Source organism: Lacerta agilis, chromosome 7, assembly GCF_009819535.1.
Source record: "Lacerta agilis isolate rLacAgi1 chromosome 7, rLacAgi1.pri, whole genome shotgun sequence".
NCBI lineage: Eukaryota > Metazoa > Chordata > Lepidosauria > Squamata > Lacertidae > Lacerta > Lacerta agilis.
The window spans coordinates 35,117,348-35,133,144 of NC_046318.1; the positions used below are offsets into that span (position 1 = coordinate 35,117,348).

General features: G+C 42.9%; 1 protein-coding gene across 1 annotated transcript; it reads left to right on the forward strand.

Moving 5' to 3' along the window:
- Positions 1-1,389: 1,389 nt before the first annotated feature.
- On the forward strand, positions 1,390-14,561 carry CD226 (CD226 molecule). The gene is given in 7 exon segments (XM_033154820.1): positions 1,390-1,423; positions 1,426-1,497; positions 1,782-2,102; positions 7,225-7,575; positions 9,985-10,096; positions 12,046-12,109; positions 13,906-14,561. Coding segments are annotated over 7 exon segments (1,074 nt in total). The 3' UTR covers positions 14,026-14,561.
- The last annotated feature ends 1,236 nt before the right edge of the window (positions 14,562-15,797 follow it).

Sequence of the window (15,797 nt, forward strand, 5' to 3'; positions counted from 1 at the left end):
TGGGGAAGCAGATGCAACTTGACTGGTAAATCACTTAAAACTACTCTTAGATTAGTTGAAAATATATTATCTGGAAGTTTATTTAATACTTTTATTACACCTGCCACTATGCATTTTAAGGCCCTCCACCGCCACAGGGGGGGGGGCCTTGCCAAGGCCCTCAACTGTGGCGGAGAAGTGCGACATGCCCCCCCCACTGTGGGGAGGTATGGCAAGACCCTCTGCCGCCGTAGATATATATCATGATATATCAAGCTATCATGATGTTTACCTGATGGAAAAGACCCTGATGTTGGGAAAGATGGAGGGCACAAGGAGAAGGGGACATCAGAGGATGAAATGGTTGGACAGTGTTCTTGAAGCGACTAGAATGAGTTTGGCCAAACTGCAGGAGGCAGTGAAAGATAGGTGTGCCTGGCGTGCTCTGGTCCATGGGGTCACGAAGAGTCAGGGTCCATAGCTGTCAAGTTTCGGATTTGAAAATAAGGGATCAGCACCCTCACCTGTCCCGGGGACAGTCTACGGTTCTCAGGGACAGTCCACGCCGCGGTAATCCCCCCAGGCTACAAATTAATTTACATCAGGAAAGAGCTCCCGGGAAAGAGAAATCAGGGCAGAGAAAAGAAAGCACTTATTCACGCAGCACACGGTTAACCTCTGGAACTTCCTGCCACAGGGAGCAGTGATGGCCACCAACTTGGATGGCTTTAGAAAAGGATTAGGCACATTCATGCAGGAGGAGAGGACCACTGATGGCTTCTGGCCAGGTTGGCTCTGCTCTGCCTCCTGTTAGGGGCAGCAATGCTTAATCTGAGCACCTGTTGCCGAGAAACATTCGTCTATTTTATCTTCTTCTTTATATGTCTGTCTGTCTGTCTGTTATTAGGTATTTATATTCCACCTTTTTCTCCAAGGAGCTCCCTGGTCCTAGTCCTCATTTAATCCCCACAACAGTCCTGTGAGGTAGGCAGGCAGGGCTGAGAAAGGCAGGGACCCAAGGAGTCCCCAGACTCCAACTCTCCTTCCCGGAAATAAGGGAAATTTAAGGGATATCAACAATAAGGGATAGCAGCAGGAAACGGCTTGGAATAAGGGAGTTTCCCGCAAAAAAGGGAGACTTGACAGCTATGAGTCAGACACGACTGAATGACTGAACAACAACAACATACTGTGATGCTGGAAATCAGATACCGCTCAGCCCTACTAACCTGAGCAGCTAGGATGGGTGTGAAAGTAACTTAAATTAAGAAGGGGAGCATCTTAGATTCTCACAGACTTGCCATAGGTCATGCAGACATTTAGTCTCTTTTGCTATTTCTACAGAACTGTGGAAATGGCTTTTCATCTTGCTTACTCATTTCAACAGGATGCAAAAGTATCAGCTACACCATGTGGTCAGGAAATAGACACTTAGATGAAGTTCTTGCATCTTTTTAGTAGCGCTGGAGATGGATTACTTTGCCTTCTTCATTGTTGCTACTCTGCAATCATATCAAAGTAAGATAAGTTTCTTAAGTAGCATGCTGGGTGTAATCTCTGGATTTCTTGCCTGCAGATCCTAAGCGTGTTTTGTAGTAAGTTCCATAGAAATAAGATCCTTGGAGATCCTTGTTAGCCTGAGCTTGGTCAACTTGTACTCGGTGTGGATGGTGGAGGGGGGCTGTTGGTCCTGGAAGCATTTAGCTTGATCATTAGATGCTGCAGGTGTTACTGTGGTTCAAAGTTTAATGAAGATAACAGCATTTCCCCCCTCTTCTCTTTCTGTCTTGTTTCTGTCACAGTTGAAGGAAAACATGTGGATTCTACTGTGAAACTTGCCAGTGCTATGACTCTTGAATGTGTCTTTCCAAAGGCTGGAAATATATCCCAGATGTTTTGGAGGAAGGAGGAGGGCAAAGAGAACATTGCAGTCTTCAAACTGCCTGACCAATTGCATATTTCCAGCAGATATAAGGACAGAGTCATTGTTACTAACAATACCTCAAACATCAAGTCCTTGGTATTCAATAGCACAACTGGAGAAGATACTGGCTTTTACCTATGCTCTTTTCATACCTTCCCGCTTGGGATTTGGAAAAAGAGAATACAGGTTGTTCAATCAGGTAAGGTAAAAGTTTTAAGTACTGCCTTATATATTAATGTAAATTACAGTATACATTATAAATTTAAATTTATTAACCTCTTATGATATAATAATAAATAATAAATCAATGATAAGTGCAAATCCTAAATATCTTGTCAGCAAGAAAACATCAGCTGCTATGATTAAAAATAAAGCAGAAATTTTCAGGGATGCAGCTACAATGTGAGCAGAGGCGGATTGAGGGAATGTTACTGGTTTGGTCGCACTGGGTGTGGTGGCTCAGGGGCGCCTCAGAGGATGCCACGATGGGATGGAATGGAAGGCAAGGGGTGGAGCGTGGATATTGCCATTGCACAGGGAGCCGCTGAAATTGGAGTCGCCAAAGTTCGCCATTAATGTATGCCCTGCGACTCTTGTTCTTAATGTATGCCCTGCGACTCTTGTTCTTAATGTATGTCCTGCGACTCTTGTTCTTAATGTATGCCCTGCGACTCCCCGCTGCTCCGGATACTGGACCAAAGTGGCTTAGAGGCAACCCCCATGTGGCAAAAGGACAAGTAACCATTAATGGAAGCAATATAAAGTGTTAGTTGAGGCACAGTGGAGGGAAAGGGAGTTCTAGGTTGCATTATTAGACCCCCTAAAAGAGAATGAATGCATGTTGTTGTTGTTGTTGTTCAGTCGTTCAGTCATGTCCGACTCTTCGTGACCCCATGGACCAGAGCACGCCAGGCAAGCCTATCTTTCACTGCCTCCCGCAGTTTGGCCAAACTCATGTTAGTAGCTTCGAGAACACTGTCCAACCATCTCATCCTCTGAATGAATGCATACTTCATAACCAATTTTGTTAAAATATCAGTATCCCTCTATTCTCCAAATCTTCCTCCACCCCACCCCCCACCCCATGGAATTCTGACATGTACAGTATGCAGGATTAGAAATGTTTTTGAAACCCTGTGGCGGGAGGGAACAGTTAGAGAAGATATTTGGCAATGAGAATTATCAAATGGCAAAAAGGGTTGAGGAAACTCCTTTTCTATCATCTCAATTCCCTCATTCTGACTTTTCTAAAAAAAATAATAATTAAAAAAAGAACTATTGGTTTTCAGCTAGAGACCCAAAATGCACCCATCTTCCGTATCCCCTTTAAAAATGAACATTTAAATGAGTATGTTTGGCTTACAATGAGAGGAATAGGTCAATCGCCCACAAGCATCTTTGCTCTTTCAAGACTGACGCGTGACTTTTCTCAATATTGCTAGTCAGAGATTCAAGAAAACCGAGAACATATAGGTGTTTCGTGGGAAACTCTGACTAAATCTGTGACTTTTAGTGTACTAATTATCTTCATCCCAAAGCTATTTTAGCTAAAGAAGAAGAATTGCACTAAGGGAATTGCTGCTTTTGTTATGTGGCTGTCAGCGGTGAATTACACTAGCTATCCAATTATTCCACCTGCTGCTAGGAGTGTTTAATTGTGGATGCCGCTGTGCGTATGTTACCAACTTGAAGCTAGCAGCCCTTGTTAAATAAACCTTTTATTCGGTGATTTCCTGTCTAGCTTGAAAGTTTTGTTGCCTCTCATTCTGGACTTTGAATAAGTGAACTTGGACATTGAGTCCCCAGTTCAGATTGTTAATGAGTCCCAGTGAAAAGTTTTCAAAGTGAAGGTTCATATTGGGAGGTGGAGGATCCTCTGTGTCTGCATGTAGAATAAAAAGCAATTAGATGTCCAGTTTGTGAAATGCAGTGGAAATTTGACACTTGCCTCCCATAGCTGATGTCTTCTGATTGGCAGGCGCAATCCCTGTCATGTTGAGTTTAATGAGTTCTGTATTCTCTCTCTTTTCAACTGTAGCCAGAGTAACACAAGAAAGGCCTGCAGAAATGTCATGAGAGTTTTCATCCTCCACAGAGCACATCACACTTCTGTGCAACCAGAGATATTCACGTTGTGTATGAGTGTGCTGAGTTCTTAGTTTTCCAGAAGGTAGCACACAGTAGGTGAATATGAGGCAGTTACAGAGCCTATGGTTTCCACACAATGCCATAGCTTGCGCCTCTGGTTGGGAGATGATTGAAAAGACTCTTCAGTGATAGCACAAGCGTACCATAGAAACACAAGCTTGGAGTGACACAATACCAGAAACATGAGGTTTTATCACCCTTTATTCTTTTTAAAGGTTGTTTTATAACTAAAACAGTTTCCTGCATCAAAGAAGGCAGTAACTTGCCATTAATGAATCAATGAATGAATCATTACTACTAATAATTGTTAGTTTCTACATTAACAAGCTGTGCTATATAAGCCAGGTTTAAACACACACACACACACACACCTGAGGGAATGGGAGTGGATGGTAAAGGTAGAATAGAGAAAAAACTAAATTTCCCAGAAGTCCTCAGTCCTCTAGCCAAGTTGTTACAGGAAAAAGTTGTCATTCTTCCTTTGCTCTGTAGCCTCAAAGCTTGAGCCTTAAACCCTTGTGATTGTAAGTGATTGTGACTTGCTCATGGCCGACTGTGATTTGTTTTGTCCTCTTCCCTCCCTGTCCCTCTTTCATTTTGTGTTGTGTTTTTTAGATTGCAGATCTGCAGACAGGGATTACCTTGTTCGGAATGAATGTATTTTTGTAAGGTTTTTTTGGGGGGGAGGGGTGTGTGTGTGTGTGTAGGCTGTATGGCTGAGCCCCTTCTAATTCCTGGATTCAGCAATAGTTAAAATCTAATGGAAAATTCAATTGTTCGGAATAGCCAGACAAGCTTGTTGACACGTTAATGGCCCTCTATGTATGGGATTGTTAGGGTAACAGAGAAAGTGGCTTTGTGCCAGAGGGCAAATGGGTAGCCTCCCCCCCTCACCTGTTGGTGAGAAGGACAAGGGCCAGAGACATGCATGTGTGAACTGGGCTAGACACAAGAGACGGGCAGAAGCCTGATAGGGAGAGACGTGCTTGATTTCTGCTTGAATCCAAGGCTGTGGCTTGGGAGAGGGAAGAGTTTCTTGGGATGTTGATGCTGTGAGCTCCTCCATCATAAGCTCGGGTTGTATACATGTGCAAATAAGCCATATATCTGAAGGACACCACAGTCTCCAATGTCCCTTATTCCAAGGAAACCAAACCCTGGGTAAACCCCTGGGATCTCACACTGCTCAGAGATTGGAATGGCATGCACCAGTATGTAGGCAGGTCTGGGAGCCTTTTGGCCAAGGAGTGTGGGGGGAAATGATCTAAATAAACAAAAATAAATAAGGCTGGCACTAGCTGAACAGGGTTATGAAACTTGGTTTCTCTCATCTAACATAATAGCACTGCATCATGCTAAATACATCCTATGTGCTTTATACATTATGACAGATTCAATACTGTTGGAAAATGAAGCCAAATAAGCCATCACGTAAAATATGGCAATATGAAAATGGATTGTAAGTGCTAATGACAGCCAAATCTCTATTACCATATGGAAAATCAAAGGGGGGCCACATACAGTATCCAGAGGATTCCTACTTTTTCCCATTTTATGAAGTTATAGCTTTATGTGCAATATGTCAGCATTTCAAGTCGCTATAATTGCTACATTTTAAAAGGCATTTTTTAAAAGATAGAAAAATGAGGTAGTTATATGACAGAAGGAGAGAAAATGGAGTGCCGATCTGTTGCTTACGAAGCCATAAATCTGAAACTAGGAGAACCTGTGATAGGTAGCCATTAAAATGACACACATTCTTTCAGATGAGTGAGGAACAAGTGGCATGGAAATGCTTGCTATTGTAATGATCTGCTCATGAAGAAACTAAACCGGAGCTGTAGCAGAACAATGAGGGATAATAATAAAAGCATGTCACTGTTGTAATAGCTCTGTTACTGCATTTATCTTTAATAGCTGCAAAAGATATCCCTAGCAGGATTCTTGCAAGGAACAGGGTGGGTGGGGTGGTGGGGTGAGGTGGGGAGAGGAATGAATGCTCTTGGAGATGCAAGGAGATTCTTCCCCCACCCCACCTCAGTCATTCCTAGCAGCTCCTTGCTTCTTAGAACATCTCTCTATTAGGCTTCCTGGTGTTCTCTTCCTTCCTGTATTGCTAAAAGCAGGAACATCAGAATGTAATCTCCTTCCTGCAGCTGCACTGTTAGCCTTACACGCACAAACACACACACCAAAGAGAGGGGGGAGGGTAATGTCAGTAGCTAAAAGACAAGACACAGAAGGAAGACAGTGTGAGATCATTCAGGATGATGGGCCGCTATTTCCAGCAATCTTAGTTCTGTGGGGCAGGGAGTCCAGCTGTTCTGACTTTGGGCTTCAGGACTACACGGTCTAGCAACATATTAAAATCTACTAGGTGGATTATGCTATTAAGGACTTGAGCCATTTGACATGATTTAAGGATTGCAAATTCTATTTTTATGATGTAATCCAGTGACGCCCTGTTCTTAACCTCAGAACCGTGAAGCATAACTGCATTGCATTTTCTGGAAAAGAGTGTGTATTCAGGAATTCTCCCGGTATTTAGTTTCCAACAAAAATGTGGAAAACAACAGCAGGCTTGGATATATTCAGCACAAAAATGAAAGAAAGGCACTATGACTGATACTGCATGTAAAAAAAAAATGAAGCAAACTTGAGAAATCTAAAATTCAATGTTAAAGGTCTCAATTGTGAACAGTTCGTCTGGAGCATCTAATTAGACTTCTAGCTTTTATAGCCATTAGCACCTAAGCCAGGGATGTGTGTGGCAGCATGCATGAAGAACTGCCTTGCCAGAAAGGGGCTGTTCATACCCTCTTAACACAGATAAAAATGATCCACAGTAAAGGAAGGGCTAGATAAATATGAATTTCAAAACGGGGGGGGGGGGCAGCCTTCTCTAGTAATCTCTGACTGTAACACAGCAGGGGAGATTCAGACCATCTTTCTTGGCTGAGGTGAGCAAAATAAGAGATTTATAATGAAATCCAATGCACATCCATCTACCCTCAAAAGTGAGCTCCACAGACTGCAGTGGGACTTACTTCCCAAGTAAGCATGCTGCTAAATCAGTGAATTGTTTTGCTGAAACAAAATGGGAGGGGAGGTTGTTAAATCAATTTTTTTTTTTTTACAAAGTGTTTCTTTTCTCCTCAATTTATTTTTTTAAGCAGGGAATTTTGAGTCTCGAAACCTGTCCTATCGTCATATGGTTGCTGAACCAGGGGCAAATGTCAACTTTACCTATGGGCCTGACCCCGAAACAACACTTTATCAAGTGAAATGGAAAAGGATCCATGCAGACCGCACGGACTTAATAGTCCAATGTGATAAATCTGGTATAGCAGTCTATGGTTCAGACTACGAAGACCGTGTAGCGATAGACTGTGCTGCCCGGGTGGATAGCACAATTGTACTTCGGAATGTCACAGCTTCTGACTCTGGGATGTACAGCTGTTCTTACATTGGGACGAATGGCACAAATGCCACTGTCTGGACAAAACTGACCATTGATGGCAACAGTAAGTGAAGGAAATTTACAAAATCCTGCAGTTGTTTGTAGAATTATTGTTGTTTGTAGGCGTTTGTATTAATTTAAACACATGTAAAAATAGAGGCTGCATAGTTGTTTTGAGAAGCATTTGCAAGGCAAAGGGAGAGAGAGAAAGAGTGAAAGAGAATGGACCTTAGTTGGGCTTGGCTTGGCTGGATAAAAAGTAGCAAGAAAGGAAAGGAAAGATTGAAGGTGGGAAATGGTAGACACAACCTGCCCCTCTACAACCGTCCCCCAGCAATGGTGGTGAAGGAGGGAAACAGCCAGCAGTCCAGATAAAATGAAGTGATGGAGGGAATCAATTTCCTTCCGCAAGATCTCCTGCTATAAGAGGGTGTTAGAGGATCCAGAAGCACTTATATGGCAATCTTCCTATAAAGAAAATCGCCACCACCATCAGCAGCAGCAGCAGCATCAGGCTATCATGGGAATATATATATATATTCACAAAATGAAGAGCGTCCTTAAGAATCAGAGCAAAGATCCAGCAGGATACTGCTCTACTCCCATCCCATCCAACATACTGTTTTCAACAGTGGTTAGGGTTCCAGATTTCAAGGAGAACTTCCAAGCTTCTTTAACTGAGAATGCTTAGAAATCCCCTTCTGGCCTTTCTGCTGAGCTCTGGAAGATTGGTGTGGATCTCAGATTGCCATTCAATGTCCAGGAACAATCTGCAGACTTGGCTATTACACTGCTCCAGGTAGTTTATTCCAGATGAATAGACAGGTTAGTCTGCTGTGATTAAATCAATAAAGAAAGTTGTCTTAACCCGCAATACATTTGTCACAATAATTTAGGGGGAAATTCCAGCTCAACACATGAGGCAGGTAACAATTCTTGGTAGCCCTGGATATTGCTTACCAACCTCTATTTGACTTATAGGGACATGCAGCTATGTTTTTTCCACCAGCGTTGTTGCTGCCATACTTTGAATTTGTTCAGGAAAAGGATTGATTTCAAGCACCTGCTCTTCAACGTGGCCATTGTGATGTGTTTGCATCCTCCATCTGGTTTGTATCACGTGAAGCTGTGTGCTCTCCAGAGACTGCCTAGCTTTCTAGTGCAAAGCTGGATGCTCAGGCTTGAGTGACAGCGGCAAGATGTTTGCAAGCTCATCACATAGCATATTTTAATTGAAAAACAAGCAAATGGGAGGAAACCACATGAGAGGTGCAACATCTGCTTAGGTGCAAAGTTCTTTTGCCCCATTTGAAAGTGTCTTCGTAGTTTCTCACTGTCACAGACCTCTTCCTGCACAGTGTGTGCGCACTTAGCAAACGTTGTAAAACCCTTTGTGGCAAGGCGCATGACAAGCGGTTCAAACCACTTGTTAGGTTTTAGTGCGTTGTAAACTGTCGAGCCTGTCATTGTTTCTCCCATATACCTGAAGTCAGGGCAGTGAAGGTTGAAAGCACTCACCCACAAAAATTTTGGACTCCTGTGAAGAAAAAAGTGTCAGTATAAAAGCACTTGCATTTTTTGCCAGTGCTTTAGGGAAATGAAAACAGACTCCAACACACACTTAATAGTATCCTATCATCCTACTCCCCTCCAAAGACAGGGCAGGCCTGGAAGACAAGTGATGTGTCTCTGACTTGTACACCTTGTTCTTAAGAAATCATGGGTATATATGCTAGACATGAAATATTGAAGAAGCGCGGAACAGCATAAACCGCTGCAAAGAAGCTAAGAGCTTCCAGGTTCCATTTTTCTAAAAGCTAAATCTGTTGATATTCTTTTACTGAGATGCATAGACCCTGAATGAGTTTGGTACAAAGGCAGTCCGTAGAAGTATGCAGTCAGATGTCTTCATCTATGAACAAAGTCAATCTGAATTGAACCCTTTTTAGACCACTGCAATCCCACAAATTGTACTGCTGTTTGGCAGGCACTGGTTCATCATGAGCATCTATTTTTGAGCACTTCATGGCTACAAGTTGGGCAGTCAGTGCTCACTCTGAACAAAACAGCAACTAATGTAAGCCTGATTTTCTAAATTTTTTAGAAACGGGTATTCTTACTGAAGCAAGTCCTACATCTGACGTGATAACACAATGAGCCAGGCTGAAGCTCTTGAAGATGAAACATTGGATTATTGATCTTTTCACTGTTTAGAGCTTGTTATGCTTCAGTTAAATTCCAGCAGGGTTTCCAGATTTCAGAATATCAGATTAGATTTTCCTCATGCAGCCGGAATTGGAAACCCAAAAGAAATGAGCACATGCACGCACACACCCTTTGGACATTTATTTTGCTCTTCATGATCACAACACAAGCTGACTAGAATTTCATTTGACTGTATATCACTCAGAAAATTGTCTTGTTTCTCTCCCCCTTGAGCAGTAGTAATAACATTTACCATTTACCTTCCTAGTTTCTTTGAAGAGTCATTCTGATCAGCGTATCTTTGTTATTGCTGGAGCTGCTGTTGTCTTATCATTAATGATGATCCTCATCATTACTGCGCTTATTTGTCATCATAAAAAGTAAGCAAATTGTTCTGTACTCTATCTAATATTTGTTCACTGACCTTATACCTACTTAAAGCCTAATCCATATATGCCCAGCTAAAATTAATGGTGATCTTCAAATTAGCAGTGATGAATGTGCGAACAAATTGGTTGAAAAATTGGTTTTACTTTTTTATTACATATTTATATACCACTTATTTACCACTTATATACCGCTTATATACCACTTTTTTGTTCAAGGAGATAAGTATACATGGTCCCCTCCTCATTTTATCCACATAACAACTCTGTGAGGTAGGTTAGGCGTGTTTCCCAACCTTTTTCTTGTCGTGGCCCCCTTCTGACCTTGTTTCCTTCCTGTGGCCCCCCATGGACGTAGCCGGGGGGAGCAGCTGCCTCATATAAGTAAAAATCAATACAAATCAATACATATATGAGGAAGTTAAACAACATTTCCGTGCGCTGCTCTTGTTTGCCAGAAGCGGCTTAGTCATGCTGGCTACATGACCTGGAGGCTGTCTGCGGACAAACGCCAGCTTTCTTGGCCTATAGAGCAAGATGAGCACTGCAATCCCAGAGTCATCCGCGATTGCACCTAATGGTCAGGGGTACCTTTACCTTTACCTTAAACAACACTTATTTGATCCCAGTTATTTGACACAGAGGGGGAAACCTACAGGTATTGTCCAAAAGGTGCACAGGGAGTGGTGTATATATGGGAGAATTTTAAAAGGCAATTGGTCTGCACTGACCTGGGGCAAAAACATTTTGCCACCCGGAGGAGCCCTGTCTGCCTAGAAGATAAAACACTATAGCCCCCCACACCCTTACCTGGGAGTAAGGCCCAATGAACTTAGTGAGTAGTCACTTAGCTATTTACAAGATGCAAGTCAGCAGCACCAGACGACTCTGCTCATCTAGATGCTGGGGTGGATTTCACCCCGCACCTTGCAGAGTGAAGCCGATGCTGCCAACAGTCTCTGCACCCCTCAGCAGCATCCGAAGGCCCTGATCTGCTAGGCACTATGGTGGATTGCATCCCGCACCTTGCAGAGTCAGGCCCAGGCTGCCACCGGGCCCAGCACTGCTGGCAGCCCAGCCCTACCCATTGCCACCCCACCACCACACTTACCTGACCTAGGGGTCCTGGACAAAGGCTCTACCGGTCAAAACGGGAGCCTCCGCGATTGCCCTTTTCCACTGGAAACAAACAAGAACTGCTCCAAGAAAACACATGTGGCAAAAAGGAGCATTAGGTCCTGGTGTGCTGCCCCCTTATCCGCTTGTGATTGGCCAAGTGGATAATGAGCCAATTGAGATTTTAAAAAATGATTTCCCCCCTTCACTTCTCACTTCCCTCTCTGGCCCCCTAGCCTTGTGCTGTGCCCCCTATTTCCACGATTTTCACCTGTGCCCCCCTTGGAATATCCTGCCCCCCCCCAGGAGCCATATGGTCCCCGGTTGGGAAACTCTGGGTTAGGCCAAGAGACAGTGACTGGCCCTAGGTCATCCAGAGAGCTCCGTGGCTAAGGGGGGATTTGAACCCTGGTCTCTAGGACTTGGACTGACCCTTAACCACTTCACCACATACAGTGGGTGAATGCTCCTTTCTCATTAATTGGCTGATAACTGGCATGGAAGCATTTAGAAAGAGGGAGGCCATATCCTTCTGATTCCTGTTGAGGAAAAGTGCTTTCCCACTCCTCGATATGAGGCAGTTGCTAATGTAGAAGTGTGACTCAAGCTGGGCTGCATCTAGTTCCTAGCAGGCATACAGAACATGACTGAATACTTTGATCACCTCATAGGTGAGTGAATGAATAGTTGGTCAGGCATTTAAACACAGATTTTGCTCAGGGCTTCTACCTTCTAGAACACACCTTAATATTTTGCACAGAACCTCAAAATTCCTATGTCCTGGTTGTGGGTCAAGTCTAACAACAGCGTTTTTTATGTGCCGGCAGAAAGAAGAAGAAGAAAAGGATGATGATGATGAAAGCCTTTCGTCTTGCTCACACACAGGCAAATGTAGGTGAAGCCTCCTTTCTTACAGAATCTCCTTTTGAGGAACATCTTCGCCGTATGCAATAAGTCTAATGGCTATGCCTCTCAAGCTTTTTGAGTCAAGCAACTTGCCTATTAAAAGCATGGATCACTTTTTGGGGAGGGGAAACAGTATTTATGAACAGTTACGTCACTTAGGATACTTTTGTATATCATAAAAACAAACTATGGGTTTGGGACCAGTTGATTTCCTACGCCATAGGATCAACACTCTGAAAGAGGTATTGTTGTTTTAAAAGCAGGGTTCTGAACTTTTAAAGATTTTTATGCTCTTCAGACTGACCAGAGATTTGTTATAACACTTAGCTCAGTTGGTAGAGCATGAGACTCTTGATCTCAGGGTTGTGGGTTCAAGACCCATGGGGTGAAAGATTTCTGCACTACAGGAGGTTGGGATCCTTGTGGTCCCTTCCAACTCTACAACTCTGTGATTCTGTTTTAAAATATGCTCACAAACCAGGTATTGCTCCTACCTAACCATAGAAGAGCATAGTGATAAGACACAGGTTGTGGTTAAAAAGAAAATGCCATATGACTTGTTGGTCCCCCCACCTCCAAATCAACCTTTGGCTGAGCTCATCCTAATTCATTCTTAGAATGTGCTTAAACATGTGGCCTTTGATGCTTGGCTAATGTGTATCCACACGACTCTATTAGTCTGAGGGTTTTGCTTTCTTTATTCATCCTTTTCATTTTCAGCAGAGGGAAAGGGGGATCAGTTAGTTACAACAGAGATCTCTTTTCCATTCTAGAGGCACTATTAAGCACTGCTGATCTGTGTGCTGATACAGCACTGTTTCTTTCTAATGGCTGGTGGTGCAGGACAGAGGGCATAGGAAGAGTGTTTTAGGTATGATCTGTGGAAGTGTTGTTTAGGAGATGGTGTCCAACAGCTTCAGGGCCAAGGAGCCAAAGTTTCAATAGCAATTGCTTATCATGTTACATTTCAAAGGCATGGGATGATACATGAGTCCACAAACATGTGCAAATAGCTTGCAGGGATGAATGAATGCACAAGCTGCATCTTAAGTGTTTTATACATTACCACTAACCATGTTAAGGGTAAGCCAAAACCATTTACAGTACCTAGCTTTGTGTTATTTTTGGGGTGACAAAGAGTTCCAATTGTTAGCAGTTATTTGACTTACAAACATCTTCTTTGTTTTATTCTGATGCTGGCCTGGTACACTTTGTCCTCTTGCCAGCAAAGGCAAATAAGACCGCAAAGAGTGAAGGCAAATGGGGTGCAGCAGCCAAGAGAACAAGAGATTGACAAGCAGCATCAAAACAAGGTGATCGTTTGGTGAGGTGGCCATTTTCCAGTAATTTGTTTAACTACTGGTATGTTAATTATAAAGAAAAGAAAAAGGGAGAGCATTTGATGCAGCCCTAATAGGAGGAGTAAGGCACTGAGTTCTGTGAATTGTTTTGTGAAGTTTTTCAGGTGTTTTTGGCAAAAGAAACCAATTTGGCCTCTGTTCTCTGCTTTTTTTGTACACTGTAAACTGGATGATGCATGGACGTTTCTTGCTTGGGTTAGGAGGTAGGATTGGGTCATTGGATGTTATGCCTCAAGCATCCTTCCCAAATCAAGACTTGAAAAGCTGTTTCCAGAGTACTCGGTCAGACACAATGTGTATGGGCATTGCAGTCAGCCTCCGAAGCCATTACATGCCTCAAATTTGCCTCTGTCGTAAGCATCTCTGATAGGGTGGTAGTCCTCACTGTTCTTCACTGCTCTCTACTTTTCTCCTCTCTAGCCTTCAAACAAATATGGAAGACCTGGTTGTCAGAGAGCAGTAAATACTAGCAGAGGACAAATGACAGAGGATCCAGTCTATGCCAACTGCACAAATTGCTCACACAGACAGAATATGTGAACCTGGCCTCTTGTCTACTATGTGAATAACCTAGAGCCAAGGCGCCAACAATTTTTACATTGGGAATGTGACTGGAGAGAGAAAAAACCCATTTCACTACCATTTCACTCAACCGTGACTAAAGAAGTCCCACACACATACAATTTAATTGTGTGACGACTGTAGGTATATACGAGGAGATAATTTACATACTGGTCAAGAGATTAATAGTTGTGCAAGGGAGACAAATCGGCTGTGATGCGACTTGGAATGTCAGCCGAGCTGCTTTGTGCTTATTCCAAATTTGAATATAAGTAGACAATTGAAATAAGAGACTGAAAATAGGCTTTAAGTTGTCTTGCAGCCAAGCATTAAGTAGGTCAGATGCCACCTTCCATAACAAAGCTGCTGCTGGCTCCTGGTGAGGTATGTTTCCTCTGGACACAATTCAATATGGACACAAAGACACACCCTTCCTTCTGCCCAGAACAGGCAGCCTGAGCAGAAGTTCCTGCCCATTGCCATAAGATGATTACTCAAGCTTGCAGAGAATAGAAAGCCAAGTCTTCCTTTTCTACCATACCAGTGAAAACAAAAACGCATGGACTCTTCCTGTCAACCTCTAGAAAACAAGTAGAATAAATTATTGTAAGGGTGAGTTATAGAATCATAGTTGGAAGAGACCCCAAGGGTCATCTAGTTCAGCCCCTTGCAATGCAGCTAAAGCATCCATACAGGTGGCCATCCAACCTCTGCTTAAAAACCTCCGGAGAAGAAGAGTCCACAACCTCCCGACGGAGACTGTTCCATTGTCAAACAGCTCTTACTGTCAGAAAGTCCTTCATGATGTTTAGTCGGAATTTCCTTTCTTGGAACTTGAAGCCATTGGTTCGAGTCCTATGCTCCAGAATAGGAGAAACAGGCTTGTTCCATGTGACAGCCCTTGAGATATTTGAAGATGGCGATCATATCTCCTCTCAGTCTCTTCTTTTCCAGGTTAAATATACCCAACTCCTTCAACTGTTCCTCATAAGCCTTGGTTTCTAGACCTTTGATCATCTTGGTCACCCTCGTCTGCACACGCTCCAGTTTGTCCATATGAAAACTAATTGAGAGCAAGACGTGTCCGTGAATAAGCATGGGGGGAAATGAAAAGAAAGCACTGCTCAAAACACACTTCCTTCAGGCATCCAGAAGGCATAAGGCAGGGAAGAGGAACCTGTTGTTCTCCATATGTTGTTGGACTATACCCAATTATTGCCATTTTATTCAGTCACCTCTCTGCATTCTGAGATTTCAGCAACATTGCCCGTATGCTTTCAAATGTTATCTTCAAAGCCAAAAGAAATGGCAACATTAAGAAAAAGGAAAACTGTAGGAATCCAAAAGTTGTGTCCAGGATTACAAATGTTCCATCTCTTTCAGAAAGGTAAACTCAAATGCCATTGAACTGCAAAATCCACACCACCTTAAAATATAATATGGTGACATATATGGGATACATAGTTCCTATTGACATGACTTTTAACAGTGCCCACAGACCAGGAACTATAAAGGAGTTAGCCCAATCTCAGTGGTATTAGTTATCACCAGTGGAAATTTAAGGGGCTGTGAAAGATGATCTAGGGATACATAAGTAGCAAATACTACCACTATTAGAATCAACTCAGGCGTGCATTCACATGGGAACAAATCCTGTGCTGTATCTGCTAAGATCTTTGCTTTAATGCTTAGGAGTTCTCAAGTTCTTCCTGAAACAGAGATGATAATCTTATTTCTTGAACAATGAGCAG